At 55.0% G+C, this 26,662-nt stretch overlaps 4 protein-coding genes across 10 annotated transcripts; 2 read left to right on the top strand and 2 right to left on the bottom strand.

Annotated features, from left to right (window-relative positions):
- The first annotated feature begins 1,406 nt into the window (after window positions 1-1,406).
- TAF6L (TATA-box binding protein associated factor 6 like) lies at window positions 1,407-11,388 on the top strand. 5 transcript variants are annotated; one of them, XM_073883562.1, is made up of 12 exons: window positions 1,407-1,512; window positions 2,258-2,317; window positions 3,896-4,055; window positions 4,515-4,601; window positions 5,336-5,486; window positions 5,646-5,696; window positions 6,186-6,280; window positions 7,515-7,589; window positions 7,682-7,953; window positions 8,252-8,384; window positions 10,293-10,421; window positions 10,555-11,388. In XM_073883562.1, exons 2-12 carry the CDS (start codon window positions 2,310-2,312, stop codon window positions 11,326-11,328), a joined length of 1,935 nt encoding a protein of 644 aa, XP_073739663.1. In that variant the 5' UTR covers window positions 1,407-1,512; window positions 2,258-2,309; the 3' UTR covers window positions 11,329-11,388. The 5 variants fall into 5 exon arrangements, with proteins under 5 accessions (XP_073739663.1, XP_073739666.1, XP_073739665.1 ...); XM_073883565.1 differs by having other exon boundaries at window positions 2,258-2,371; XM_073883564.1 differs by lacking the exon at window positions 1,407-1,512 and adding an exon at window positions 1,639-1,727.
- A 30-nt stretch (window positions 11,389-11,418) lies between these two features.
- On the top strand, window positions 11,419-13,889 carry TMEM179B (transmembrane protein 179B). Its single transcript, XM_025878661.2, has 5 exons — window positions 11,419-11,574; window positions 12,682-12,869; window positions 12,954-13,088; window positions 13,257-13,335; window positions 13,535-13,889. The coding sequence occupies exons 1-5, from the start codon at window positions 11,479-11,481 to the stop codon at window positions 13,694-13,696; spliced, it is 660 nt and encodes a 219-aa protein (XP_025734446.1). The 5' UTR covers window positions 11,419-11,478; the 3' UTR covers window positions 13,697-13,889.
- An 83-nt stretch (window positions 13,890-13,972) lies between these two features.
- Window positions 13,973-15,140, bottom strand: TMEM223 (transmembrane protein 223). Its single transcript, XM_025878662.2, has 2 exons — window positions 14,811-15,140; window positions 13,973-14,418 (listed from the first exon to the last, which is right to left on the bottom strand). The coding sequence occupies exons 1-2, from the start codon at window positions 15,106-15,108 to the stop codon at window positions 14,126-14,128; spliced, it is 591 nt and encodes a 196-aa protein (XP_025734447.1). The 5' UTR covers window positions 15,109-15,140; the 3' UTR covers window positions 13,973-14,125.
- Window positions 15,141-15,260: 120 nt separating this feature from the next.
- Window positions 15,261-25,871, bottom strand: NXF1 (nuclear RNA export factor 1). Of its 3 annotated transcripts, XM_025878659.2 has the most exons (21): window positions 25,704-25,869; window positions 23,471-23,654; window positions 23,100-23,253; window positions 22,241-22,324; window positions 22,030-22,134; window positions 21,852-21,932; window positions 21,661-21,730; window positions 21,428-21,516; window positions 21,193-21,300; window positions 20,936-21,045; window positions 19,070-19,106; window positions 18,703-18,771; window positions 18,567-18,622; window positions 18,337-18,444; window positions 18,176-18,234; window positions 17,948-18,063; window positions 17,788-17,830; window positions 17,157-17,229; window positions 16,457-16,639; window positions 15,750-15,810; window positions 15,261-15,627 (listed from the first exon to the last, which is right to left on the bottom strand). In XM_025878659.2, the coding sequence occupies exons 1-21, from the start codon at window positions 25,729-25,731 to the stop codon at window positions 15,589-15,591; spliced, it is 1,857 nt and encodes a 618-aa protein (XP_025734444.1). In that variant the 5' UTR covers window positions 25,732-25,869; the 3' UTR covers window positions 15,261-15,588. The 3 variants fall into 3 exon arrangements, 2 of the variants coding, with proteins under 2 accessions (XP_025734444.1, XP_025734445.1); XM_025878660.2 differs by lacking the exons at window positions 15,261-15,627; window positions 15,750-15,810; window positions 16,457-16,639 and having other exon boundaries at window positions 17,189-17,325; window positions 25,704-25,871; XR_012375490.1 differs by lacking the exons at window positions 15,261-15,627; window positions 15,750-15,810; window positions 16,457-16,639; ... (5 more) ...; window positions 18,567-18,622; window positions 18,703-18,771 and having other exon boundaries at window positions 19,088-19,106; window positions 19,420-21,045; window positions 25,704-25,871.
- Between the last annotated feature and the right edge of the window lie 791 nt (window positions 25,872-26,662).

Genomic DNA, 26,662 nt, shown 5'->3' with positions numbered 1-26,662 from the left:
TTGGCCCCTGCCTCCACCCGAGGTTGGGAGCAGATGGGCCCCAGATAGCTTGAATTCAGTTTCACTGTATTGCACAGGCTCCAGGGCCTTCCCCCATTGTCTCCTGCTTCCAAGGTTGCCAATGGCTGTCCAGACTAATAACACCTCAGCAAGGAGATCTGACAGCAGCCCAGATCTTGCTAAGCTGACCTCAGACTCAAGACCTCAGGGGAGCCCCCACCCCTTCCCTTATGCAGAGGTGGGCCGACACTCCAGTGTTCAAGCACAGTACTAAAAACTACTCCGAATGTCATTCTGAATATAACTGGAAGAGACTCAGCAGGGTCATAGTCTCCTTAGGTGGTGTTGCCATGACAACCCAGCCACATCCATCTGGCTTTCCCAGCCTGGGAGGATCTTCTTTTCTAGAGGCAGCAGCTTCTAACCCTGAGAGGGAGGAAGGGCGAGGATGTGTACATTCGTGCTCCCCCGCGGAATACTTTCTATAATGAATAGCCCATTGCAAACTACCTCATCTTGGATGAACATAATGGAATTAATTCACTGTCTGCCTCTTGTGTGAAAGAAGGTTCAACCACAACTCTGCCAAGTGCTTTCACAGACATTATCTCATTTAATCTACAGAATCCCGTGAGGTGGGTATTATGACCTCATTTTGTAGTTGGGCGAAAATGTGGTTAGGTAATTTGCTCCAAACTGGTGGCAGAATTTGAACCCAGGTTGGTCTGACTCCAAATACTATCCTTAACTCACTAAATCCACTTGGTTCTGAATTGAGAACTGCCCAAGTTCGGGAAAGTGTGTGCACGTAAAATGGTCAAGGAAGTCTGCGAGGCAGATGAGGGGTTATATTTCGCTTACTGAACAGGAATGAGAAAGATAGGAGGTAGGGTGTCAGAATGAGCACGGCCCTGGAGTCTGCAGCTTGCACGTGAGTTTGGGCCAGTGGGAAGACCCTTTTGTCCGAAGAGAATACCCACTAGGAGCTCCATGCATCCGGCGGAAAAGAGAAGTGCAGGTGATGCTGGAGAGGTAAGCTGAGCCCCACCAAGCGGGCAAAGAAAACTTTGATTAGACATCAAAGTTTAAAGCTTTGCTGCAGTCGCGTAAACGCAAATACCCGGAAACTCAGGAGCAGACAAGACCAAGGGAATAAGGACGCTTTCTTTGACAACACGCTTTTCAAACAGACGCCAAACCATAGGTACCTACCTACCTACTCGCAAAACTCTCAAGAGCTGTTGCTTTAAGAAGCCCGACTCCTCGGCGTCACGTGACCCCCATCGCGCCCAGAGGCTTTTCAGCCCCTTCGCAGAGGCCAATCGCTTGGCCGGAAGCCCCCGGGAGGGCGGGAACTTCGCAAAGCGCTCGCCGATTGGCTGTGCTCTTGGAGGGTGGGGCCTGGGCTCAGAGAGAGGGAATTAGGGTGAGCAGGGTAAGTGGGAGCTGCCTCCGCCGCCGCCGCCTCCACCGCTGTCTCGGTAGCCGCCTTCGCTGCGCCGGAGCCCTCAGGTGAGCAGGCCCGAGCAGGCCCGAGGACTCTCCGTCCCGCTGTGGGCCGCGTACTCACTGGTCTTGGGGCCGACTCCGCTGGGGGCCCGCCCCCTTCGCTGACCACGTGACCCAAGTTCGGTAACCCCTGACCTCCTCCACCCCACCCCGCCACTTCTGGATCTGGGATGAAGCGAGGCGTGGTGGGAGGATGCGCACCCTCGAGGCCGGTGGCGGTCAGTTCCCACGCTCTTTACCAGCGTGGCTAGTGGCTGAGGGTGCAGGGGAGGAGGTTGAGGAGGGGGGAGACCTTGGTCAGAGCCCGGACTTTGTGGGTCTTCATGTGGGCACACAGTAAGGAAACTCCCTCCGCGCTTTCCGCGTGGGCAGGACTTCATGCTCCCATTTTACAGACGGGGAAACAGAAACTTCAGGATTATCCTTTGGCGGGTCTCCAGCGCCAAGTCTCCGGGCTGGGAATCTAGGCCTTGTTCCCCACACAGCCCGCCACTCCTGATGATTAGGAACCAGAGTTGAGCCCTTGCTCCTTAGTGCTCGCTGGGTGATCTTGGAGAAGTCACTGAACGTTTAACCTCTCTGAGCTTTGATTTCCTTGGCTGTGAAATAGACGCAGTACTTACATAATGCCTATCTCATTGTTAATGAGGATAGAATGAAGTACAAGCCATATAAAGCACTTAGCTCTGTGCCTGAGGCGTTGCATGTGCTTAGAAAAAAAATAGCTATTCTTTATTCGTTTTTGCAGCAAGTGTTCATTGAGGGCGTATTATGTGCTGACACTGTGCCCGACGCTGGGGATGCAAAGGTGAGCAAACAGGCATGATCCTAGCTGGTGTGGAGCTTACAGTCTAGTGGGGAGGTAGGTGTTAATCACAAAGTTACACAGATATATAATTATAAGCTGTGATAACTGCTTTGAAGGCAAAGTACCGGGACACTGTGGAGGTCTGAGAAGACTTCCCTGAGCAAGTGACATTTGAACTGAGATCTGAAGGAGCCGCTAGGAGTCCATTAGACACAGAGATTGGGGGTAGAGGAAGAGGGGAGTGTTTCAAGTAGAGCAAACAGTGTATGAACGTCCTGATGGCAGGTGTTTTGGGGGAAATGGAAAGAGGCCACGGTGGGAATGCAGAACACAAGAGGGAAAGAGGTGTTGCAGAAGTCAGTGGACATGCACGACCTGGGAACCAGGTTTGTTCTTTATTCCAGAGCCATGTGGAGCCACTGGGAGGAATGCGGGAGGCCAGGTTAGGATGCCCATTGGATCTAGGGGCCCTGAGATCCCTGGTGACCCAGTGAGCCCCGCCAGAGAGGAGTAGTGGGGCAGACCCTGGGTGGGTCACCCTGGAACTGGCGCCTTGCTGCCCGTGGTGCCGATGCCTCACTTTGGCCATTGTGGGCCTGCCTTCTAATTGTGGTGTAAATTGTCGGAGTCCTTCATCAGCCTCTGTTTTTGTTGGATTCCTATTCTGCCATATCTTGTGAACGGAAGAGCAGGTTCCTGCTTTTAGGCCTCGCAGCCAAACTGGGGAAGACGAGACACATGGGCAGAAAGCCCAGCTACTAAAAGCCTGACAGTCCCCAGTGGCATACAGGCAGGAAGACCTTACAGGGCAGCCTGGATTTGCCTTAGCAGAGAGGAGGGGGTGGATGCTTGGGGTAAAGGGGGAGGCAGACCAGTCTGAGCGCTGGTGGTGGCTCACAAGGCAGGCTGGAAGACACTAGGCTGGTCTTACTGGGAGGAGGGATCGGCTTGAACAGCTCTTGGGATTTGGGATCAAACACAGAATGTCAAGCTGGGGGGCGTTTAGAGTTTCTTTTAGAACCGGTGGGGAAGGACTGAAGGTTTTTGAGCAAGGGTGAAGTACTGTTTTCATCAGGATGTGATAGGTAGTGGTTGTAGCAAGAATCAGCAGGAAGAAGACATGAAGTTTTTTACTTGTAACGGACCACGGTTCCATCTTCCGTCGTCCATTTGGGTGGCGTTCTAGTCCCCGGCTTTCTCCTGCCCCAGCTCATTTTGTCCTCACAGCAACCCTGCGAGTTACGGAGGGCGGGGGCGATTGCCTGTGTTTCACAGGTTGGGACAGCGGGGCTCGGGCTGACGAGGACCTCGGCCACATTCGCTCAGGAAGTGGCAGGGCACGGCTGGGGCCCCGTTCTGTGAACTCCCCAAGGCCAGGTCCTTTCTCAGGCAGCACTCCTGTCTGACCCAGCTCGTCTGTTTCTTGCGCTTCGCCTCAGACACTCAGAGCCTCTGTAGCTCCGTGTTTGGGGATTCTGGAGCAACAGCAGCGAGCCTGGCTCAGAAGGCCTTGAGTCAGGTTCCTGGGCTCGGAGGGAGCCTGGGGGGGCCTTTCAAACCTTCTCTCCTGGCTCCCAGCTCCATCGGGGCCATGTCCGAGCGAGAGGAGCGGCGGTTTGTGGAGATCCCTCGGGAGTCGGTCCGGCTCATGGCGGAGAGCACGGGCCTGGAGCTGAGCGATGAGGTGGCGGCCCTGCTCGCGGAGGATGTGTGCTACCGGCTCAGAGAGGCCACGCAGGTCCGCTCCCCTTCGCTCTCGGCACCCTCCCAACTCTCCTTGCCCCTCCCGGTGGCTACCCCCTCCCGCAGGGATGTATTAAACAGGTATGTGGCCCGCCCCTACTCTGTGCTTTGAGGGAATGCAACAGAGGCAGTCCCTGCCCTCTGGAGTTCCCCTTTGAGCCAGCGGGGCTTCTGGGCAAACAGAGTGCTGGCTGAGCATTGCCTCATGTGCCCATCTTATCAACAGCCCTGCCGGGCAGGCCAAGTCCCATTCATACTCACATTCTGCATGTGAGCAACTGGGTCACAGAGAGGGAACATTACATCGAGGGCTGTTTGCACAAGACCAGCGCTGGGTTCCAGGCTTTCTGGTCTCCGTTCTGGTGTCCTGTTTGCCTCCTGGCTGTCTCTCTTCCCTGGGCGAACTCCACACCCCCCTTCTTCCTGTCCCCTGACTTTGTTTCTCCCCTCCCAGAATAGCTCTCAATTCATGAAACACACGAAACGGCGGAAGCTGACCGTCGAGGATTTCAACAGGGCTCTCCGATGGAGCAGTGTGGAGGTGAGTGGAGCACAGGCTTCGGAGGCCTCGGCTGGCACGACCCCCCTCCGTGCCCGGCTCGGGGCTGGCACCGCAGAGAGAGACATGAAAACCAAATGCGCACATAAGGTGGCCGTGGCCACCACAGGATAGGTGCTGGGGGGCCCGGAGGTTAGGGAAGCCTTCTTGAAGAGCTGGGATTTGAGGCAGGCTTTGAAGGGAGGCTTGCATTAGACTAAGCCAGGAGGGGAAGGCAGGGACGTTCTGGGTAAAGGAGGAGCCTGGGCACAAATGTGGGCATTAAAACGTCCTGCATAGTTGTTGTGGGGCAGGGACTTGAGGGAAGAAGGTCGTGTTTAGAAGAGAGTAGTGTTGGGGCACCTGGCTGGCTCCCTCAGTACAGCACGTGACTCCTAATCTCAGGGTTGTGAGTTTGAGCCCCATGTCGGGCATGGAGCCTACTTAAAAAAAAAAGAAAAAGTCGTGTTTTCAAAGTTGGGCGAGTATGAGGACCGGCAGCATAGGGGTCTGGGGCTCAGAGCCCGTACGAATCAGGGAGGAGGGACCATGTTCTACTCTCTGACCCAGTGAGCACTGGATGCTCCAGCCAGATTCCCAGCGGTAGGCTCGAAGCCTCCAGCATCTCCCCTTTCTTGGGACTTTTGGACTTGCCTCACATGTAGACCCCCTGCCCTGGTCGGTAGAACGCCTCTCCCGCCATGGATTCAGCATGCTCTCTGCTCCTCTCTGCTCAGGCCGTGTGTGGTTATGGATCCCAGGAGGCGCTGCCCCTACGCCCTGCCAGAGAGGGTGAGCTTTACTTTCCTGAGGACCGAGAGGTGAACCTGGTGGAGCTGGCCCTGGCCACCAACATCCCTAAAGGCTGTGCCGAGACAGCTGTGAGAGGTGACTGCCCCGGCCCTACCTGGGGCGGGGACAGAAACGGGGTTGTCAGAGGAGGGGTCACAGGCTGGCTGGTGGATGGAGCAGCACTCGGGGGGGGTGGGTGGTGGTGCTACCACAGGCAAAACCCCAGGTTGACCCATCTTTCTGCTCTGGTTCTAGTTCATGTCTCCTACCTAGATGGCAAAGGGAACCTGGCCCCGCAAGGATCAGGTAAGGGGCAGTATGGGGAAAGGGCTCTGAACCTTCCTCTTAGGAGCGGTGGGGGCGCCCCTCTACCTCTGATTCTTCATCTGACAAGTATTTACTGGTGCCCGGTTCTGAGTGGGCATCGTCCCTGCCCAGAGGGCTCGGATTTGGAGATAGAGGCCCAGACCTGGAACCAGTCCTGAGGCGGGGTGTTGGATGCTATAGCACAGAAGTCCGGGCAGCTGGGGTCCCTGGGATTGAGGACCAGCAGGAATCTGCCTAGCAGAGGACGGGTGGGAGGCCGAGTACCGAGCACAGAGGTGTGAAAAGCCTGCAAGGTCAGGGCCAAGCAGGCTGCTCCGAGGAGCTGGTGGCTATGTGCTCTGGGAGTCCAGTCTGAAAAGGCTTCTGGTGGGAAGGGTGGAGGGTAGGGGGGTGGGGGAGAGCAGGCAGGGGAGGCCGCGACGGGCCTGGGCTCTCCACCCTGACCACCTCCTGCCCATCCCCGCACAGTGCCCAGCGCTGTGTCTTCGCTGACCGATGACCTTCTCAAGTACTACCAGCAAGTGACCCGGGCTGTGCTGGGGGACGATCCACAGCTGATGAAGGTGAGCAAGTGGGGCACAAAGTCCAGCTTTCACGTTCCCCGAAACTCTTTCAGATGCCTGCTTCCTGTCCACTCCACACCACCCGGCTGTTGTGGCTGGAAGCTGCTGTCGGTGGGGGTGTGGTGCTCGGAGGCTGGCCCTCCTCCGGGGCTGACTTCTCTTCCCACTCTAGCGGGAACCTTCTCCGGGGAACGGGCAACTCAGCAGGGCCATTTTGGGGGCTCAGGTGGTCAGTACCCACCCCCTTTTTTCCAGAGTCTACTCTTTAGTGTGTCTGTTAACCTGCGGCCGCCGGGGGCGGGGGGTGGGCAGCCACCTGGCAGCTTGCATTTGCCTGGACGTGAGAGGGAGAGAAAGGAAGTAGAGGCAGCCAGGTCAGGGTGCCCGGCCACCCGGCTCGGAGACTCCGCCACCATAGCCTCTGGGACTCCACTCCGCAGGGCCTGTCGGACACAACCTGTCCAGAATGAGGGCAGCGCTAATTTGGTGGTCTGCTCAAGCTCGAGGCCTCTCCTGGAGGGCTTACATTCTCCACTTCTCCACGTGTCTGGCTGTCGTTGCCACTCCCCCGGCAGAACTGGGAGTGTCCCTCCTGTACAGGCCTGCCTTAGGAGCATGGCTCCGGTCCCCAGGCTCGGGGCAGATGGCTGGATGCAGGGCCTGGGAGCTGAGCTCCTTCCTCGCCAGCCTGTTGTCTGCAGCACCTGAGCACAGGAGCTTTATCCAGAGGAGTTTGGAGGTCACAGCGGAGATTCAGGGCTAAGACGGTTTTTCTCATTTACTTAACTCTCCTTTCTTCTGCTTATAAAAATAATACCAGCATGTTCATTATAGAAGGATTGTAAAATAAAAACACACAAGCTGGAAAGTGAGAGTCTCCAATGGAAACAACTTACCTTTTTTGTGTGTGTTTTTTAACTGTGATTACTCTAGAATAAAGCAAAGTGGTATTATAGTAAACATCTGGTTTTAGAACAGCTGCTTCTCTCAGTTAAAAACGTGTGGGGCATCTAGGGTGTATTCAGTTTCGTGTTGTCACAGACAGGGCTAGGAGTGGGTGTGTGTGTGAATGGGTATTTCTTACAGTGGGTTAAATTTATAGAAGTACAGTTGTTGAATCAAAGAGTGTGAACATGTACAATTTTACTACAGAAGTACTCAACCGTCCTTTAAAAAATGTCCGTTTATCCTTGGGGCTGGTGGACCCAGTGCAGTCTGGCTCCTTCCTTTTCAGATTGCTCTCCAGGACCTGCAGACTAACTCCAAGATCGCAGCACTCCTACCTTACTTTGTCTATGTGGTCAGTGGGGTGAGTGACCAGGCTGGGGAAGGGGAGAAGGTTCTGCGGGGAGACGACCCAGCACTGGGTAGGGCTGGTGGCACGTGCCAGCAGAGCGGCAGGCTGCTGCCTGCCCCCTCGTGTGCCCCTCAGCCAGCGCCCGCTGCAAACAGGTGAAGTCTGTCAGTCATGACCTGGAGCAGCTTCATCGGCTCTTGCAAGTGGCCCGGAGCCTGGTTCGGAACCCACACCTGTGCCTGGGGCCCTACGTACGCTCCCTGGTCGGCAGCGTCCTCTACTGCGTCCTGGAGCCACTGGCTGCCTCCATTAACCCTCTGAATGACCACTGGACTCTTCGAGATGGCGCTGCCCTCCTGCTCAGCCACATCTTCTGGTAGCCACTGGGCCTAGCCCAGCAAAGGGTGGGGCTGCCACAGCGCGGAGGGGCTTGTGGTGTGGGGCGGGGGTAATGTTTGGCTGCAAGGCCCTGTGTTGCAAGGTCAGGGAGCCTCTTTCCATTTAGAGCTTCCCGATCGCTGCGCTGTGGCACCCCGGGATTTTATAAATGGATGGCGTGACCTTGTTGGCTTACCCCAGGGCGCCAAAGACCGCCATGTTCTCTGTGTGCTCTGACTTGAGTCCGTTTGGGCGGCCCCTTGCTTCATTCTCCTCTCTGAATGCTGCTCCCGTAGGACCCATGGGGACCTTGTGAGCGGCCTTTATCAGCAGATCCTGCTCTCCCTGCAGAAGGTCTTGGCAGACCCTGTGCGGCCTCTCTGCTCTCACTACGGGGCTGTGGTGGGGCTGCATGCCCTTGGCTGGAAGGTGAGGACCCTGGCCTTTCCCACAGACAGAGCCATAAGAGCTCCCATTTGCAATTAGAAAAACAGTATTTGTGTGTCTTTTCTCACAAAAAGGGTCTGTGTTTGCTGCTGCTATGTATAGAGTTCTTGCCCGAGGCCAGGCTAGTTGATAGCCTGACTTTCTGTATATCAATGTCTTATCCTTTCAAAAATAAAGACACTAATATATCCCCACTTTGTAAATTCCTGCCCGATCATGTTAAGGAACTATCCCTCAATTCCTCTTGTATTATTTTTTTTAAGCTGATTTATATTTAGTAATCTTTATATCCACCATGGGGCTCGAACTCACGACCCTAAGATGAAGGGTTGCACACCCCACCCACTGAGCCAGCCAGGTGCCTCATTCTTTTGGGCTTTTAATGTAGATCATATGGTACAAATAATGACGGCTTTATTTCATCTTTTCTAAACCTAACGCCTTTAATTTCTTTTTATTTTATTGCTAGGACTGCTAATATCATTTTACATATGATGATAAGGGGCATCCTGTGTCATTTCCAATAAGAGAAGTGGTAATAATGTTCCCACTTATACTGATGTTTACCTTGTGTTTATTGATATCCTTTCTCAGATTAAGAAAATTACTTCATATTGTTTTATTATTTATGTTGAATTTGTATCAAATGCTTTTTCTATATCTTTTGAATTGATCCTCAGGTTTTTCTGCTTTTATCTGTTAATGTGATTAATTGTATTTATGGATTTTTAAAAAAGATTTTATTTAGAGAGAGCATTTTCACACTTGAGAGCGGGGCAGAGGGAGGGGATGAGAGAGGGATAAGCACTCAAGCCGGCTGTGCATTGCATGACCCCAGGATCACCACCTGAGCCCAGTGGAAACCAAGAGCCCAACTGACTGAGCCGCCTTAGGTGCCCCTATTTATGGGTTTTTAATAGTAAACCATCATTACATTTCTCTGTATAGACTCAAATAGGCTATAGTATAGACCTTAAAAAATCTAAATCTTTTATTGGAATACAAGGCATTTTTTGTATACTGTTGGGTTTACTAAATTTTAAAAGATTTTTCTGTATTCACGAGTGAAATCAATCATAAGTTTCTTCTCATGTACTGTCCTTGTAGAGTTTTAGTATCTGGGTTATATTGGCCTTATAGACTGAGGTAGGGTGGGAGCATTTCTTCCTCGTTTGTTTTTGTAAGATTGAGATGCTCTTTTCCTTGAATATCTGTAGACTGTCTTTGTAAATTTTAGCAAAGTGTTTTTATTTGCGGTTGGTTACCTACTATGGGTAGAGAATTTAAGTTTTTATAGCTGAGTCAGCAGTAAGTTATATTTCTCTAGGAACTTAACCCATTTGTTAACATTTTCAAATCCTTAGGCTGTGGATGACCAACGGAGAACTCTCACCCAGCAAAGCGCGTAACAGAGGTCACCTCCTCTGTGAAGTCTTAATTGCTTTCCCGAAAATTAATCACAGGATTTAAAATTTGATACATAATCAGAGACCAGGTCTCTGATCAGTTGCTTGTTTTTATGCAGGTGGTTTGAACTGAGTCCCAGTTTACATCTCAGCAAGAATACTTGCCTACTGACCATATAGGGTAGCAGCTGGCAAATTAAATTTGTCTGTTGTTCGCAATGGGCATTACTTATATATACCCTCTTAGCCTCTGTCATACAGGTCAGTGATAGTTGGGTCACTTTATATTGTTTTTGTACCTGACCTTTATTCCCAGTGCTTATTAGCAAAGGCTTGGGCATACAGTGGGTTCCAAATAAATGTTGGCTGAATATGCCAAGCTAATTTCATATCGGAGATAAAAGTAGGTCTTTCATGGGAAAGGGTACTTGAGAGGCAATAAGCAACAGAGAGGTGCTTACTGCCTGCCTTCTCTCCCTTCCAGGCAGTGGAACGCGTCCTGTACCCACACCTGTCCACTTACTGGACAAATCTGCAGGCTGTGCTAGATGATTATTCCGTCTCTAACGCCCAGGTTAAAGCAGATGGGCACAAGGTTTACGGAGCCATTCTGGTGAGTGCCTGCGCCTTTGCGCCTCCCTTCTTCCCTGCTTGAGCTCAGCAGCTCACCTGCCTTAGCTTTGGAAAACTTGATGGGCCCAGGTTCCTCCTAGTTCTTGCCTACCCTGGTCCCTCTGCTCTTGCAGGTGGCCGTGGAGCGACTGCTGAAGATGAAGGCCCAGGCGGCAGAGCCCAACAAGGGGGGCCCAAGCGGCAGGGGGTGCCGGCGCTCGGACGACCTGCCCTGGGACAGCCTTCTTCTGCAGGAGTCTCCCTCCGGGGGCAGCGCGGAGCCAGGCTTTGGGTCTGTCCTCCCGCTGCCGCCAGGAGGCGCGGGGCCGGAGGACCCTTCCCCATCGGTGACCTTGGCGGACATCTACCGGGAGCTGTACGCCTTCTTCGGGGACAGCTTGGCCACCCGCTTTGGCACGGGTCAGCCCGCGCCCACCACTCCGCGGCCGCCCGGGGACAAGAAGGAGCCGGCGGCCGCCCCGGACTCGGTGCGGAAGATGCCGCAACTGACGGCCAACGCCATGGTCAGCCCCCAGGGCGACGAGAGCCCCCGCGGCGGCGGCGGCCCCGCGGCGGCCTCTGCGCCCGCCGCCTCTGAGAGCCGGCCGCTGCCGCGCGTGCACCGGGCGCGGGGGGCGCCCCGGCAGCAGGGGCCCGGCGCCGGCACCCGCGACGTTTTCCAGAAGAGCCGCTTCGCCCCGCGCGGCGCCCCCCACTTCTGCTTCATTATTGCCGGGCGGCAGGCCGGGAGGCGGTGCCGCGGGCGCCTCTTCCAGACCGCCTTCCCCGCGCCGTACGGGCCCAGCCCGGCCTCCCGCTACGTGCAGAAGCTGCCCATGATCGGCCGCACCGGCCGGCCGGCCCGCCGCTGGGCACTCTCGGACTACTCGCTGTACCTGCCGCTCTGAACGGCGCTTTCCTGGCTCGCTCGGTTCCCCCGCCTCTGTAAATAAAGCCCCGTGTCGGAAGTGACGTCCCCGCGCTCGTGGGTCGCGCCGGATGAGGCGGGGCTTGGGCGGTTGGCTCCCGCAGCGGCCCTTCCTGGTGGTGGGGGCGCCATGGCGCTGCCCTGGCTGCAGCGCTTCGAGCTCTTGCTCTTCACCGCCGCCTTCCTGTGCGGGGCCGTGGCGGCCGCGACGCTGACCCGGACCCAGGTGCGGGGCGGGGCCGGCCTTGGGGTCGGGGAGGTGAGGCGGGGCGGGGGTGCTGGCTCTGCTGTCCGGGCCGGCCGGGTGCCGTCGCGCTGCTCCCGGGAGCCGGTGGGCCCGGTGAGGCCCTGCGGGCGCCGGTCTGCGGCCAGGAGGCATCGGCGCCGATCGCGCTCTGCGGCTCCGCCCGCCGGCGTTCTGCTTCACAGCCGTTTCCTCGCCGAAAGGACGAGTCCTCAGGAGTGACTTACAGCGGCAGACATAGCCCGGCCTGGTGGCTCCGGCTGCACGACCTCACACTGGTTCTGCCCGCAGAATTCGGTGCAGGCCCTGCCTTCATCCCTGAAATCAGACACTGTTGTGTCGAGCTCCTCCAGGAAATAAAGCTTAGTGTAGCGGAGATGACCAGGCTACCGCAGGATTGCAGCCCAGTGTGTGTGAATGACAAAACAGCCATGTAGGAAACGCCCACGGAAAGCCCTAGGGTTTCCCCAGCCAGGCAGTCGTGTTCATAAGCACAGGCTCATGTAACCCTACAAAGTAGGCACTACTAGGACTTTTTTTTTTTTTTTAAGATTTTATTTATTTGACAGAGACACAGCGAGAGAGGGAACACAAGCAGAGGGAGAGGGAGAAGCAGGCTTCCCGCTGAGCAGGGAGCCCGACGCGGGGCTCGATCCGAGGACCCCGGGACCATGACCCGAGCCAAAGGCAGACACTTAACGACGGAGCCACCCAGGCGCCCCTCTTAGGACTTTTTTTTTTTTTTTTTTTTTTTTAATGGATGAGAAAACACCGGAGATAGCTGAAGGCTACACAAGTTCTGGTTTTACACTAGGATTTCTGCCGAGGGGAGACCAGAACTTGTGAGGCATCTCCGAAGCTCACTGTCCTTTATAACCACCGCCTATTTCCTGATCTTTGTGGCCACCGCAGGTTTGACTTCCCCCGCAGGCCTTCTCCATCAGTGTACTGGCCCAGAAACAGGAACTGACAGTGTATATAGAACTTCCTAGGGTAGCCCTCTACTAGGTTATCCCTCACACTTGCCATGAGCCTGCACTGAGGCTCTAACCTGAAATCTAGGTAGGACTCAGCAGCTTCTCTTCACAGGGCTCCTTCAGTGGCCGCTGTCCCCTGTATGGTGTGGCCGCCCTGAATGGCTCCTCCCCGGCCTTAGCCCAACCCTCGGCCCCATCCCTCTGCTACTTTGTGGCAGGGGTCTCTGGCCTCCTGGCCCTCTACTGTCTCCTGCTTCTGCTCTTCTGGGTCTACAGCAGCTGCATCGAGGACTCCCACAGGTGACTGCCCTACGCTGAAGGCGGGGGGCTGAGCTGGGAGAAGTCGCACCTCAACCACGAAGCTTACTCTCTCCCTCCTCATAGAGGTCCCATAGGGCTCCGCATTGCACTGGTCATCTCAGCTACAGCCATCTTCCTGGTCTTAGTGGCTGCCTGTATTCTTCGATTTGGCACCCGTTCTCTCTGCAAATCCATCATCTCCTTGAACATTACAATTAGGTAATGGGAGAGGGAGGGAACCCCGGCTGGGGCTGCCTTCCCTCTGCAGAGGGGAGCTATAACCCCCTTTCTGTTCCTGTCAGTTGCTCTCAACTTGAAGGGCACCTGGGCATGGGTGTGTTCGGGGTATATCCTCCTTTTCTCACCACTGTCTCTCTGACCTCACAGCTGCTCTGAAGCTCAGAAAATTCCATGGACACCCCCTGGAACCGCCCTGCAGTTTTACTCCAACCTACACAATGCTGAAGTGAGATCCCGGGATATGAAAGACCGGTGGAAACCCAGGGATCCGCGGATTCCTATAAGCATCTGTAGTTGCTAAGGGTGCCCTCCAGTGAGAGGCTGAAGGGCTTTCAACCTGACTGTGAACAGAGAATAGTGGTTTGTGGGTGGAACTGGGTTTGAGATGGCCACACTCCTCACACTCCTGTTCCTGTCTCCCACAGACCTCTTCTTGGGTGAATCTGGTATTGTGGTGTGTGGTCTTGGTGCTTCAGGTGGTGCAGTGGAAGTCCGAAGCCGCCCCATACCGGCCTCTGGAACGGGGCGACCCTGAATGGAGCTCTGAGACAGATGCTCTCGTTGGGCCACGCCTTTCCCATTCCTGAAAAGTGACCAAAGAATGCTTCCTGCAGCCAAAGACTCTGTGCCCAAGTGCCTACGATCCTGTTGCCCCTTCATGGCCCTGTTTATGCTGGGAGCCTGTTTTCCCTCCACGAGGGAAACATGATGATAGGCCCCCTCCACCTCTCTTCCTACAGCTGTTTTTGTACCAGAATATTATATTACTTTCTTCCTTCATCATGTTACTGAGTTCTTGGTGTTAAAGCACCGTAGGCAGGTGGATGGGAGGACAGAACTAAACAGACATGGAACAAAAGTCAGAGGTTCTGTCCCTTGCCCTCGGGATGACTGCTCTTTTATTTGCTGTTCAGGAACCGTGGGCCCCCTTGTGTCCTGCCCTTGGTTGTCACCCCATCTCCAAGGTTCGGTTTTTATTCCCCTCTGGGAGAGGTGAGCGACCCAAGGTGGTTTCTTCACAAGCTGCGGTAGGCACCCACAGTATTGTCAAAGAGTTTTGTGTTGGGGAAATGTCCAGCTTTGTCCAAGAGGAAGTAGAAGCGCCGGCCTTTGATCTTCAAAGGCAACATAGCAGGGACTTCACCACGGTGGGCCATGCAGGATACCTGGTTCAAAGGGACGGTGAAATGAGCACCCAAGCCAAAGGGGGCATGAGTGGTGAGGGTCACCTGCTTCCCTCCAGCCTGCAGCATCACTGAACGCACAGAACGGAGGGAGAAGAGAAGACCAGCGCCAAGTACCAGGGTACCTGCAGGAAGACCAAAGTTTGGGGTGAGGGGTTTTTGCTGAAGAGCTAAGCGGCAACGTTTCCAGTGGCCCAGAATTTAAGAAACTGTGATGACAGTAACATTTACCGAGCCCCTCTTCTACCCGACTCTTGTGTTCGTCCTTCCTCCCCAACAACCTTCATGTACACCCCCGTTTTAAGGGCGAGACGGGCCAGAGCGGTGTTAACTGCTCGAGCTCGCACAGTGAGAGGCAAACCTCACCCTAGGCCTGTCCGAGGGCTTGGCTCTAGGGCCTCAACTCCAGCGTGGCCCGGCCCGGAGGGTCGGGAGCCCCGCTCGGTCCTGGCCGGGGCAGGGAGGGCCGTGTCCAGCCGCCCCACGTCCCCGTGTTGGAAGCCAGCCCACGCCTTACCGATGGCGCCGCAGCCGACGGCCAGGCCGTAGCGCCAGAGCGCGGAGCGCAGGTCCCAGCGGCCGCGGTCTGCGGGCTCCGTGTCTGGAGGCAGCGCCCGAGCCGGGGGCCGGGCCAAGGCTGCCACGGCCAGGGACGCCCAGAAGACGCCCTGGCCCGCGCAGAACAGCCCGAGGACGGCGAAGAAGCGGCCCCGTTCGTGCTTGAAGAGCAGCACGTCCCGCGACGGCGCCCCGTCGTGCAGGAGCCGCAGTGCGACGAGCAGCCGCACGGGCCACCGCCGCCCAAGCGCCGCCATGGCCCCAGCGCGTCGCCGCTTCCGGGGCGGGACATCCGGCCTGCGGCCCCGCCCCCGAGCTTAGAGGCCATCCTCCCTGGTGGGGGAAGGGGGACCCCGACCGCCCCGCGGGCAGGGGCGAGGCAGAAACAATGTAGCACCGTGACACAAAATACAATATCACTCTTTATCTTAAAAAGTACGGCGGATTCTGGGGTTAAGTACACAAAGCACCTAAATCCTTCGGGGGAGTTTAGTGTCAGTTCTACAAAGTAAGCTTTGGCTTCCTGGCACCAGCGAGGCTCAATCTTCTGGAAGTCTCCCAAAAGTCTTCCAGAAGGCAGGTGAGGAGAGGGATCCAGCAGCCCTTCCTCTTCGGTCACAGTCACGGGGTGGCCTAGGGGCCAGAGAGGAGGAGACAACAGCCGACAGCCAGGACAAGGAGACGTCAATATCCAAGGGCTATTTTACAGGGGGTTGCTTCTGGGGCAGGGCTACAGATCACTTCATAAACGCCACTTCTGGGATCTCGCCCTTAGCCTTAGAAAAAAAAGAAAAGGTCAGTTAGAGCCAGTCCCTTTCCCCCCTCCCCCCCAGCTGGCTTGACCCTCTCAAGGCCCAGAGATCCCTGGTCTTTTTGCTACCGAATTTCCAAAACTTACCTTGAGATGAGTAAAGGCCTGGGCAGATCTGGTGTAGTCCCAGTTGTTGTCCTGAAGGCACCTGGAGCGGGAGAAGAGCGCCCTGCTCACTAAACGCCACTTCAAAATCCTTCCTAGAGAAACACTCACCCATGTGTGCCAACAATTACATACATTCTTGCACTATGTATTACAAATGGAAAATCAGTAAAAATCCAAATGCCTATCACTGGTCTACTGGATACAAAGGAGTATTAAGTAGCTATCAAGAAGACTAAGTTAATTTTTATTTTATTTTATTTTTTTTAAAGATTTATTTATTTATTTTGAAAGAGTGAGAATGAGAGAGAGAGAGAGAGAGCACATGAGAGGGGGGAGGGTCAGAGGGAGAAGCAGAGTCCCTTACTGAGCAGGGAGCCCGATGCGGGACTCGATCCCGGGACTCCAGGATCATGACCTGAGCCGAAGGCAGTCGCTTAACCAACTGAGCCACCCAGGCGCCCCTAAGGTAATTTTTATAATGATAGGGAAAGACATTCATGGGATAAGCAAAAAAAGTAACTTGCAGAATAGTATATAAAATTTTTGCTATGCTGATTTAGGCATAGGCCAAATTTTTTTATGGGCCATATTTATAAATTTTGGCTTTCAAAATGTCAGGAGCACTCATTATTCACTTCCACCCCTACCTCCGTTCACCCCTATTCCTACACATGCCCAGTACTCACTTCTGGGACCACTCAAGGTTCATGCCAGACTGGGTAGAGAACGCCTGCAGCATTTCCTGCTGCTCTGGGGACAGGGTGGGCACTGGACTGGAGGAAGGGGTGGGTGCAGGCATGGCAAAGGCTCTCTGGATCTCATCAGGGCTGGCATTCCGCACAAAGAGCTCGTCGTTCACGATGCACAGCCTTCGGGACAAAAAGCACTTTAGACAGCTGGACAAACAGCCAACCTCAACTTCCCATTATTCCTGTTCTCACACTTGACACTTTTACACTTGACAGATTCTTTCAATACCCACCAAGTCCCCCTCCTCACTCTTGGTCATTACTTTTTATCATTTACGCCCCTTACGCCCCTAAGAAGCCATATATGGGGGCAGATGCCAAACAACATTAGAATTACACATTCTCCCCCAACTCAGGGAAGTTCTTATTCCCACTGATCTTCACAATAGACCAAAGAAGTAAGTAGCTTATGTTAGTTTCCCAATGAGGAAACTTGCTCTTAGCTAGAAGTGGTGCAGCCAGATGAAAAACCCAAACAGTCTGGCTCCAGAGCCGAGCTCACCACCACTTTGAGAGCCTCCTCCTGAAATTCTGAACATTTCCTGAGGACTCGCTCCCCCTTCACATCCCCCCACCAATTCCCACATGCTGGCCACAGATGGGGACTGGGACCCCAACTGGTAAGCCACTCACTCACCCTGAGTTGCTCGCAGGAACAGCGACAAATGTCCGGGTGAAGGCTCGCAAAGAATCCCGAGACTTTCCATCCACTGTAATGTTAACAACAGCAACGACCCCTTAGAATCAGCTACACCTCAGGTTTACTAAAAGCTTCTCCAATCCTGGTCTTACTGGATACAACTAAACTGAAGCAGACCAGACAGACGATTATGTGTGTGTAGAGGGGAGCAGAGGAAGAGGAATGTCGGAGGCCAGGGCGAACCACCACCAGCGTTAGCCCACCCAGAGGACCCCGGCGCCAGCTCCTGTGTCAGGCGCTCCGCTGGCTCCCCACGGCACGGCTGTGAGATGGCTCTTACCAACCCCCTTTGACAAAGAATTCGAAGCCCAGAGATGATGTAAGTTGCCCACAGACCCATGGGCCCGAGGCTGGAATGGAAGCCCAGATCTGCCTGCCCCCAGAGTCTGTGTCCTCCCAAGCCCCAGGCTTGTCCCGTTTCCCAGACAGGAAAGACAGGTGGGGAGGGGAGGCCTCAGGAAGGTGGCTTGGGGGCAGACGAGGAGGAGGGCGGGGGCGGGGACGGAAGGGGGCGGAGGGTGCTGAGGGAGGGCCCACTCTGCAGACTCAGGACTCCAAAGCTCCTTACCTTCTTTGAAGACCCCGTTGACAGAAAAACACAGCAACGTACTCTGAAAGAGAAGAGGCGCCTGTCACCATGCAGGCTCCCGGCCAGAGCCGGAGGCCCCCAGGCCTCGTAACTGCCCTTCCTCAGTTCCGGCTTTTGTGGGCAAGAAACAGGTGCTTACTGTCTGCGCACTTATGTCTACCACAAAAGAGTTGATGTCGTGCTGAGTCTTGGGCAGCTCATTGAGGAAGGCGACAACGTTGAGACGTGTGTGCTTCAGCAGCCGGAACCGCAGGGCTGTGGGAGAGGAGAACCCAAGGTCAGGGGCTGCTGCACGCTCCCAAGCCCCGCGCCCGAGTCCCGCCTGCCCCCCCTTTCCCACCCCCCTCTGCTCACGTCACACACTTACTCGGGTCTTTGAGCTTCTTCACATTCCTGCTATCCTTGAAGTACTCGGCCAGGTTGCTTCTAGAGGAAGAGGCGGACAAGGAGGCAGGGATCAGAGCCGTGTGCGCGCTAGCAGGTGCTCGCCTGCCCGGTCCTGGGCAGGCTGTGGGCGGGGACACTCACCGGGCAGGGTTCTGGGGCGTGAAGGGAATGCTGAGGGAGCAGCAGGCCCCGTCGTGGTAGGCGTCCAGGAGCCGCTGCCGGTCTCCAGAGTCGTACACCGCATAGTACCTGCGGAGAACACAAAAGGGACAGTCTGAGCTCCCGGGTCTGGCTCCCCAGAGGGAGCTGTGCCAGGACCCGCCCACCGCTCCCCAGCCGGGGGCAGAGGGAGGGGGGAGCTGCATACTCACTGCTGCAGGAAGTGCAGGACCAGATTCTTCAGGGTCTCTGTTCCAAAGTAGCTTCCCTGGAATCACACATAGGTATCAAGACCATGTAACCAATCCTCTCCTCCCAACATGAGTTCTAGCGCTGCCCCCTTCTTACCTTGCAGGGAGGTAACATTGTGGGGGCTTCAACATCAAATGCAATTGGCGGGGGTAACTCATGGCCATCCTGTGGGAAGTCGACAGTGTAATCACAGAGAAAAGGCTGGATGAGTAATGACATGGGCAAACTAGGAATGAGGGGTCAGAGATCAAGGGTCAAGGACACACAGAAAAGGTCCAGGAATCCCGACAGAGGCAACTTCTGTCTACGGGCCTTTTTCTGAGAAGGATTATAGCCTTTGCCAGATTCTCAAAGGTCTTCGTTGTCTCCAAATTAAGGGTCATACGAACATACATGAGGCAAGAGCTTTTGGGTGGGAGAGCCTATGATCGTTAGAAAAGAATTTAAAGAGCTACGGACTTACCAGGCGTAGTAATTTGGGAAATCGTTCTCGAATGGCGCTGTCAAAAACGGGACAGAAGTGAGTGATGCTTCAGAGCCACCGTGCCTCCTGAGCTGCTCTAGGAGCAAACACTCCAATGCCCAAGGGACCGCCCGCCCCATCCGCTTGCCCTCTCACTCCTCCCCAGCCTCGGAGCTCTGGGGAAAGAGGCCCCACTCCCCACCTCACCCGGGGCACCCAGAAATGACTGCCTTGAAGGCTGACTCTCTTCTTGCTGCCTGACCCGAGCGCCACAGAGCAGCACTCCCAGCCCAGGCTTTAAGCCAGGACCTCCTTCCCCTCCCTGCCCCCCTTACCTTCCACCTACTCACCTGTGCAGCCCCGGGAGGAGGGAATGGGGTGGGAGCCCAAGGGCTCCGCTGCCTCAACAGGTATCCATCAGTTCTGCCTGGTCTGGCCGTGGCCAAGACCAGAACACACCACAGGGATGGCACAGGATGTTGGGGCAGGGAGATGAGCAAGGCGGAGGGGGGGGGTTCAGGAAGAGGGGAGGTGAAGGAAGAAGACAAGGAAGGAAAAGAAGAGAAAGAGAGAGAAGGCAGGCTGGGGCTGGGGCAAGGGAGAGATGGGGAGACAGAGGGAAGTAGAGAGTAAAAAGAAAGAGAAAGCAAAGAAAAAGCGAAAGAACTATAAGGCGAGGAGGCATTCAGGAAAACAAGGAAGAAAAAAGGGAAGAAGACACCCAACACAGCCTTTTCCTTTGGCTGCCCCTTTCCCCGTGGTCCAAGGTACAAACGGAAAACAAATTCTTGCTGCAGCCGGAGGGCAGTTGCTGTTGGCCAGGTCTCTGTCCGCTACCTGGGTCCCGATCTGAGCTGGGCGTGGGAAGCGAAGCAGCCATGGGGGCAGGAGACCTCCCTCAGAAGAGGTGAGGGTTCAGGCCCCTGCAAAGTTGGGGGGGTGAGGGTCTGTGCCCCACCTCTGTTGGCCCCCAAGTTCTCTCCTGATGGCCCCTCTGCGACTGTGCCTGTCTTAGGTTGTTCCTTCCCTGAGGAATCTTACCCGTCTCTGGCTAACCAGCCATCCTCCGGGGCCAAGCAGGGTGATGTGAGGTGTGCGAGTGAGGGCGGGGCAGCGCCCCCCGAGAGGGTCAGTTCTGTGTCTCCTCGGTAGCCTATGCCCCCGTGGCCTCCACGCCCAGCGCCTGCCTTGGGCTTCCCTCGCCTGCTGGGCGAGGGGCCCCGGCTCTGGTCACATGGCTTGGGGAACCCAGGTTTCTTCTCCAGGGAGGGCCCAGCTCACAGCTCCGGGCAAGAGAGACAGAGTGCGTGGCACCAGCTCCGAGGAGGCCTCAACCTCAGCGCGAGGGGGAAAGCCCAGGCAACGGCCTTGGGCACGTGGACCATGACAAGAGTCCCTCTTGGCAAAACGGCAAGAGGGGCCAGCACCGGACAAAGAAGGGAAGGCCCATCAACAGGAAGTCCCAGGGAGGGAGGCCTTTCTCGGCCCAGGGATACCAGGCTCTTGGCACAAGGCAGATCCATGTATGGGACATATACGCAAGACACCCCCTGGTCGTGGTAGAAAGCGGGAGATGCCCTTCCTGGAACAGTAGGGTAGGGAGACTCCAGAAAAGGCTGTGTTCGGGAAGAGGAAAGACCACAGAACAGCAAATAGGTAGTCAGGTGAGAAGAAAGGAAAGGAAACCTCGGGGCCAAGCTGGGACACACGGACAGACGAAGGGAGGAGCACGTGATCCTCCCAAAGGACAGGTGGTTCCAGCTCAGGGCTGCACATCTCCTGCAGACGGGCACTGGTCAGGGTGCATTAGCTCAGCCTCCCGGGGGGTGAAGGTCCCCAGGAGGGGAGACAGAGGCTACAACTGACCTGATGTAGGTGGACTGGTCTCGGAAGGTGTCGCACAGCGGGTTTCCGTCGAGCCACAACTCTTCCAGCTTCAGCCCTTTTACCTTGTCCAACTCCCTCTCAGACTTCAACTGCAGAGAGGTGGGGAGAAAAAGCGGGCAGGAGATCCTGGTAAGGAGAGCCAGCGAGACCCCCATCCCCGAAACACCCTCCTCGAGTCTCCTGCCGGAGCCCTCTGCTCACCCCGCCCACGACACAACCAGGCCCTCAGGGCTCACCTCATTTCCGGAGAGATTGAGGATCTTCAGGTTGGGTGCTTTCTGCACAAGGCTGGACATGTCATCCAGCCTGTATAGCCTGTTGTTGCTCAAGTTTAAGGACAAAAGCTGTGGGCAGAAAAAAGTTTAGAGGAAGCACCGCCAACAAAGGATTCAAAGACACACCTACCTCCCGACCCCATCCTACCTACCACACCCCGCTTCCTCCCGTCTCAAAATAGGACGAAGGCCTCACCTCAGGGATGTTCTCCTCAATGATTCGCAGGGTAGCCGCCATACAGCTCCTGCGATTCAGGACGACATCAATGTTCTGAGCCACCAAGTCTTCAGGAAGCGGAAAGGAAGAAAAGGCAAGTCTGAGAGGGCTTTCCCAGGTCAGAGTTCGTACCAAACCATTCTCGAACTTCCCCTACCCGACGGATCCCCCTCTGCCTCCACCTCCCTGAGAATGACTGCTACTGGTCCTACCTGGGTCTGAACGGAGGCCTTTGAGGTCAAGCGCTTGTTGGGAGCCATCATATCGTTTGCTCATGATCAGCTACAGGGGAAAGAAAAGGGGTGGGGGGGGGGGTCGGGGGCTCACTGGGGTTGTGTGGAGGGTTGTGGATGCGAGAAGTGGGAGGACTGGAGTGGAAACACGGGACGGGAGCCTGCCTCACCTTTAGCTGCTCGACTTGTTCCGGCTTCAGCTCGTTCTGTACCGAATGGGGTGGGGCAGAGGAGTTGATGATGATGGATATCTACAGGGGAAGACATGGAGGGCAGGGTGAATTCCAGGGAAGCCTAAGCCGCGGGATCAAGACCTACCCCCAGCCAAGCCAGGCCCTTTATACACACCCTTCGGTTTTCCTGATCCAAAATCTTATAGTTGACAGCCTTCAATGCAGAAGCGGTACTGGCATCCTCAACGAAAAACTGAGCCCGTGTGTTTTCATAGTGAAACTGCACAAAGAGGAAACAAGAGCATGAGACTTGGAGCCCAGGGCCCCTGGGCCAGCTGGCCCCTCTCCCTCCTTGGTGCCCAGCAGCCACATGGGCCTTATCTCACCTCAATGGGGGTGAAAGGGACATTGCACTTGCTCTGAATCACACTCAGGAGCCATGACTTGTCATATTTTCTGCCATAGGGAATCTAGATGAGAGAGAGAGAGAGAACAGAATATGGAACGAAGGCTGACCAGCAGACCCATCTAGCGCTCCTTTCACACCTTCTGCCAACTTTCACATTTCCTGAAGGAAGGGCCAGTTAAAAGTTTTTTTTATTCAAGTCAGACTCCTTATCCTCCTTTCTGTCCATTTAACTTAGTATTCCTCAAGAAAATAAAATTTTTTGGTTCTAAAAGTTTCAAGATATGATTCAGACATGGTCCGCCCCTCCGAGGACTTAAGAGACCCCAAGCTCCACACTCGGCTTGAGCCACACGGAGACATTCAGAGGAGTTCCTCTACCTCCCAACCAGTTAATCATGTTTTCCTTTAGATGGGGCCCCCCGCCCCGATCCTGCTTGTCTTCTTCTACGCCTTTCCTGAACCTGCTCTTAGATGTTCTAGGAGGAAGGATGGACACCTGACTGTGGAGGAAACAGCGGAGAAGACTGATTTTGTCATGTGAAAAGTAAAGACCTTCACTCTGAGCCCAGCCCCCTCCTCCCTTGCAGCATCTACTTCCCCAGACACTCACTGTAATCTTTTTTTTTAGGGGGGGAGGGGCAGAGGGAGAGGGGGGGGAGAGGGAGAGGGGGGGAGAGAGAGAGAGAGAGAGAGAGAGAATCTCAAGCTGGCTCCATGCCCAGCACAGAGATGACACAGGACTCAATCTCATGACCTTGAGATCATGACCTGAGCTGAAATCAAGAGTTGGACAGACACTTAACCGACTGAGCCCCGCAGGCGCCCCAGACACTCACTGTAATCTTAAACCAGTTTCTCGAGGTCCCATCCTGACTGGTACCAGCCCCTCCTCTCTCTGGAAGAGTTCTGTCTCTCCGCAAAGTAACATGAATGCGATCTCGATCATGCCAACTGTCACCTCGACGGTTGGGTCGGGAAGGATAGGGGTTGCTGTGGGGAAGCAGAGAATAAAATGTCCACAAACACTAGGAAAGTCTTCTCAAAGGCTTCCCACACTGCTGTCAGGATTGCAGCTAAGACTGTTCACCCATTAAGCTGGACCTGGCATCTCTCACTTGTACAGGTGGGAAGAGAAATGGCGTGGGCAGTAGAGAGCTAAATAAGTAAATGGGTCACTAAAATCAAACCAGATCAACTAGTCACTTACTGTCGTATTCGGGGAACATCCTGGGCATCACTCATTGCCACATCTCTGTCATCTTCCTCCAGACGGGAAGACCGGATGCCAGAACCTCCTCTTCCAGACCTACGGTTCCCCTCACCATATTTCCACCGGAAAGGACCCCGGCCTTTCTTTCTTCTTTGAGGGAAACTAACACGGTCATCGTGCTCTGGGGTTAAAAACGACATCAATTAGAAAACACGTTGCTAGTCCAGCTACCCTGCTGTGGCAATCAAAGCTCCAGCAGCCTGTGCTATAGAATGACATACACACCGACTACGAAGCCCACTTCCACGCAAACTTCTGTCTGTTGAGAGAGAGAACCCTCTCTGTGGCATGGCAGCATGAGGGAAACATTACTGGAAGACAGCATAGAGCTTTGGAAAAAACGAGTCAGAAACTGGAACTTACAGAGAGAAGTACAATGTGGAAGTGTGAGCAGAATATGGACTCAGTGTGCAACTGAAAAGTCACCTGAAATCTGTTTGCCCTTGGCCTCCCAAATCTATTTAACCCCTCTCAGAATCTGGATGGGGACCTCTCTCACATCTCCTAAAATTAATCAATCACAATGATCACATCAGCTTTCAGTAAACAACGCTTCCTTTGCCTACAGAGTACAAACGTCATACAGTTATAAACATCATCAATTTAAGGGCTTCTTTAAAACTTTTTTTTTTTGGCTTCTTTAAAACTCTTTTAAAAAAAAGATTTTATTTATTTATTTGACAGAGACAGACACAGCGAGAGAGGGAACACAAGCAGGGGGAGTGGGAGAGGGAGAAGCAGGCTTTCCGCGGAGCAGGGAGCCCGATGCGAGGACCCCGGAACCATGACTTGAGCCGACTCAGGTCGTGATCCTGGGGTCCTCGGGTCGAGCCCCACATCTGGCTCCCCGCTCCTCGGGAAGCCTGCTTCTCCCTCTCCCACTCCCCCTGCTTGTGTTCCCTCTCTCGCTGTGTCTCTGTCAAGTAAATAAATGAAATCTTTAAAAAAAAAAAATTCTCGTTCTCAAACTGACACCCTGAAGTTTTGGGAATGAGCTCTTTATTTCCTTGGCCAGAAATGCCTTAAAAAAAAAAAAGATTTTATTTATTTACTAGAGAGGGAGAGAAAGACAGCGCACAAGTAGGTGGGGCAGCAGGGAGAGGGAGAAGCAGGCTCCCCACTGAGCAGAGAGCCCGACACGGGGCTCTATCCCAGGACTCTGGGATCATGACCTGAGCCAAAGGCAGATGCTGACTGAACCAACTGAGCCACACAGGCACCCCTAGAAATGCCTTTTTACTCAGAAGACAACTCCTAAGATTCAGGTTCTAGTGGCAAGTAGGGAGCTTAGCCAACTCTCCTTGACTGCTCTCCAGGAACAGGACCCTCTGAATCCTCTGTAGGAATGGCTTCTAAAAAAAAGGTCTATGACTCCCAAAAAGGTCTGCCTCATGCCAGCACTCTGCAACCAATGAACCTTAAGAAATGACCATAGGGGAAAAACAAACAACTGAATAGCAGGCACAGCTAATATATACTGAGAACTTTCTCCAGGGCCAAGCACTATGCTCCAGGCACTTGATGTGAATAAACTCGTTTAACATACACAAGAGCAAACTTAGGAAGTAAGTACAATCACTACCTTCTTAGGAAAATAGAAAAATGAGGCCTGGGAGTGGAATTCACTCAAGCTTGGGGAAGACAACTCTGGACTCAAACCTCAGCTGTCATGTGCTCCTAACCACTCCTCTGGACAAAAACCCTGCGTAGTGTTCGGATACAGCGCGTTGATGTGGAGGTTTAAAATATTAAAGCCAAAGCCAAGGCCGCAGGGGAGGCGGGGCAAGAGACTGGACGCGGTGGAAAATAAGACACAAGGTAGCCGATGAGCCGGGCACTGACTCACATTAAAGGAAGAGTCTGGCCGCCCAACTGAACTGACAGGCATCAACCACCCACAAAGTTCAAAGGAATCTCGCCACCCCACCGCCAGGCCGCCTGCTCCGAGCCGAAGCTCCTCGCAACGCCAGGATTCCCGCGTCAACACGTCGGGCTCCCAGCCTCGAGTGCGGCCGGGCCCGCGGGGGGCCTTGCCCCCGGCCCGCGCCGCCGACGCACCCCGCGGACGCCCGGCCTCTCGCGGCCTCCCGCCCCGGGGCTGCGGCCTAGGCCGGCGCCGCCCACTGGGCCCCAGATCATCTCGCTCCCTGCCCTGAGAGCCAGCACTGACCGTTGTAGGACTTCCCCTCGTCCGCCATGGCACAGAGAGTAGCAGGGCCGGCTCAGCCGCGGGCCGCAACGCCACCAATCGTCCGAACGCCCAAAAGCGCCCCGGCCGAAGCGCTCCTACGCCCGGCGCCACCGCATTTATTCTGCGAACTACGTCGCGCGCCGCCGACGTCCCCCGGTGGTGGGCGGTGCCGCCTGAGGAGCGCGGCCCTCTACGCGTGCGCACTCGGCTGGCAGCCGCGCTGGAGGCGGGGCTCAGCCGCTCCTGATCCCGCCAGAGACCTGCGCTCGCCGAGCTACTCCAGGGTCGGGGCCGGCCCGCCCGGCCCCGCCCCGCCGCCGCCTTCGGTTCGTCGCTACGCCAGCACCTCCGGGACTAGCGCTGGAGCAAAGAGCAAGCTGCTGCAGCCCAAGTCTCCGAGACGAATGGGGAAGGGGGTCGCACGAAGGGCTTCCGAGGAAGGGGAGACCCGGGCCTTGGAGCGGGAGTGATGGTTCTTAGACCTCCTAGCGTTATACAACCAGTATTGAATCTCTCAGCCCAGCCCTTTTGCCAGCAGCCAATATATGCCACGCTTTCCTCGTCTGTAAGATGCATTATCAGGCAACAGAAAACTAGAACGTAAACCCCAAGAGAGCAGGGATGTTCACTAATTCGTGACTTTTCTCCAGCTCCTGGCTCAGTACACTGCCCGGCATGTACCAAGAACTCAACAAACACTTGGGAAATAAATGAATTTCCGATCTATGCATCCTCCCAAGATGAGCTGCCATGTCCAATGAACAGACCATTTTTCTAGCGTTCACAAGCAATTGTCTTCACAACCTCCCCACCCACCACTGAGGTGCTGTACCGGAACAGCTTGTGTTGGTTGGGCAGTGAAGATGCAAGCAAGACCACCTGCTGACCAGAGGCCTGGGAGAGGAAACAGTAAAATGCCTGGGCCAGAAAAGACAGAG

This window comes from Callorhinus ursinus, unplaced genomic scaffold (genome assembly GCF_003265705.2).
Source record: "Callorhinus ursinus isolate GAN/ISIS: 27379988/994484 unplaced genomic scaffold, GSC_fseal_2.0 scaffold51, whole genome shotgun sequence".
NCBI classification, from domain to species: Eukaryota; Metazoa; Chordata; class Mammalia; order Carnivora; family Otariidae; genus Callorhinus; species Callorhinus ursinus.
Note: the sequence above shows the minus strand (reverse complement) of the source record. Positions and strands in the feature narration are given on the sequence as shown.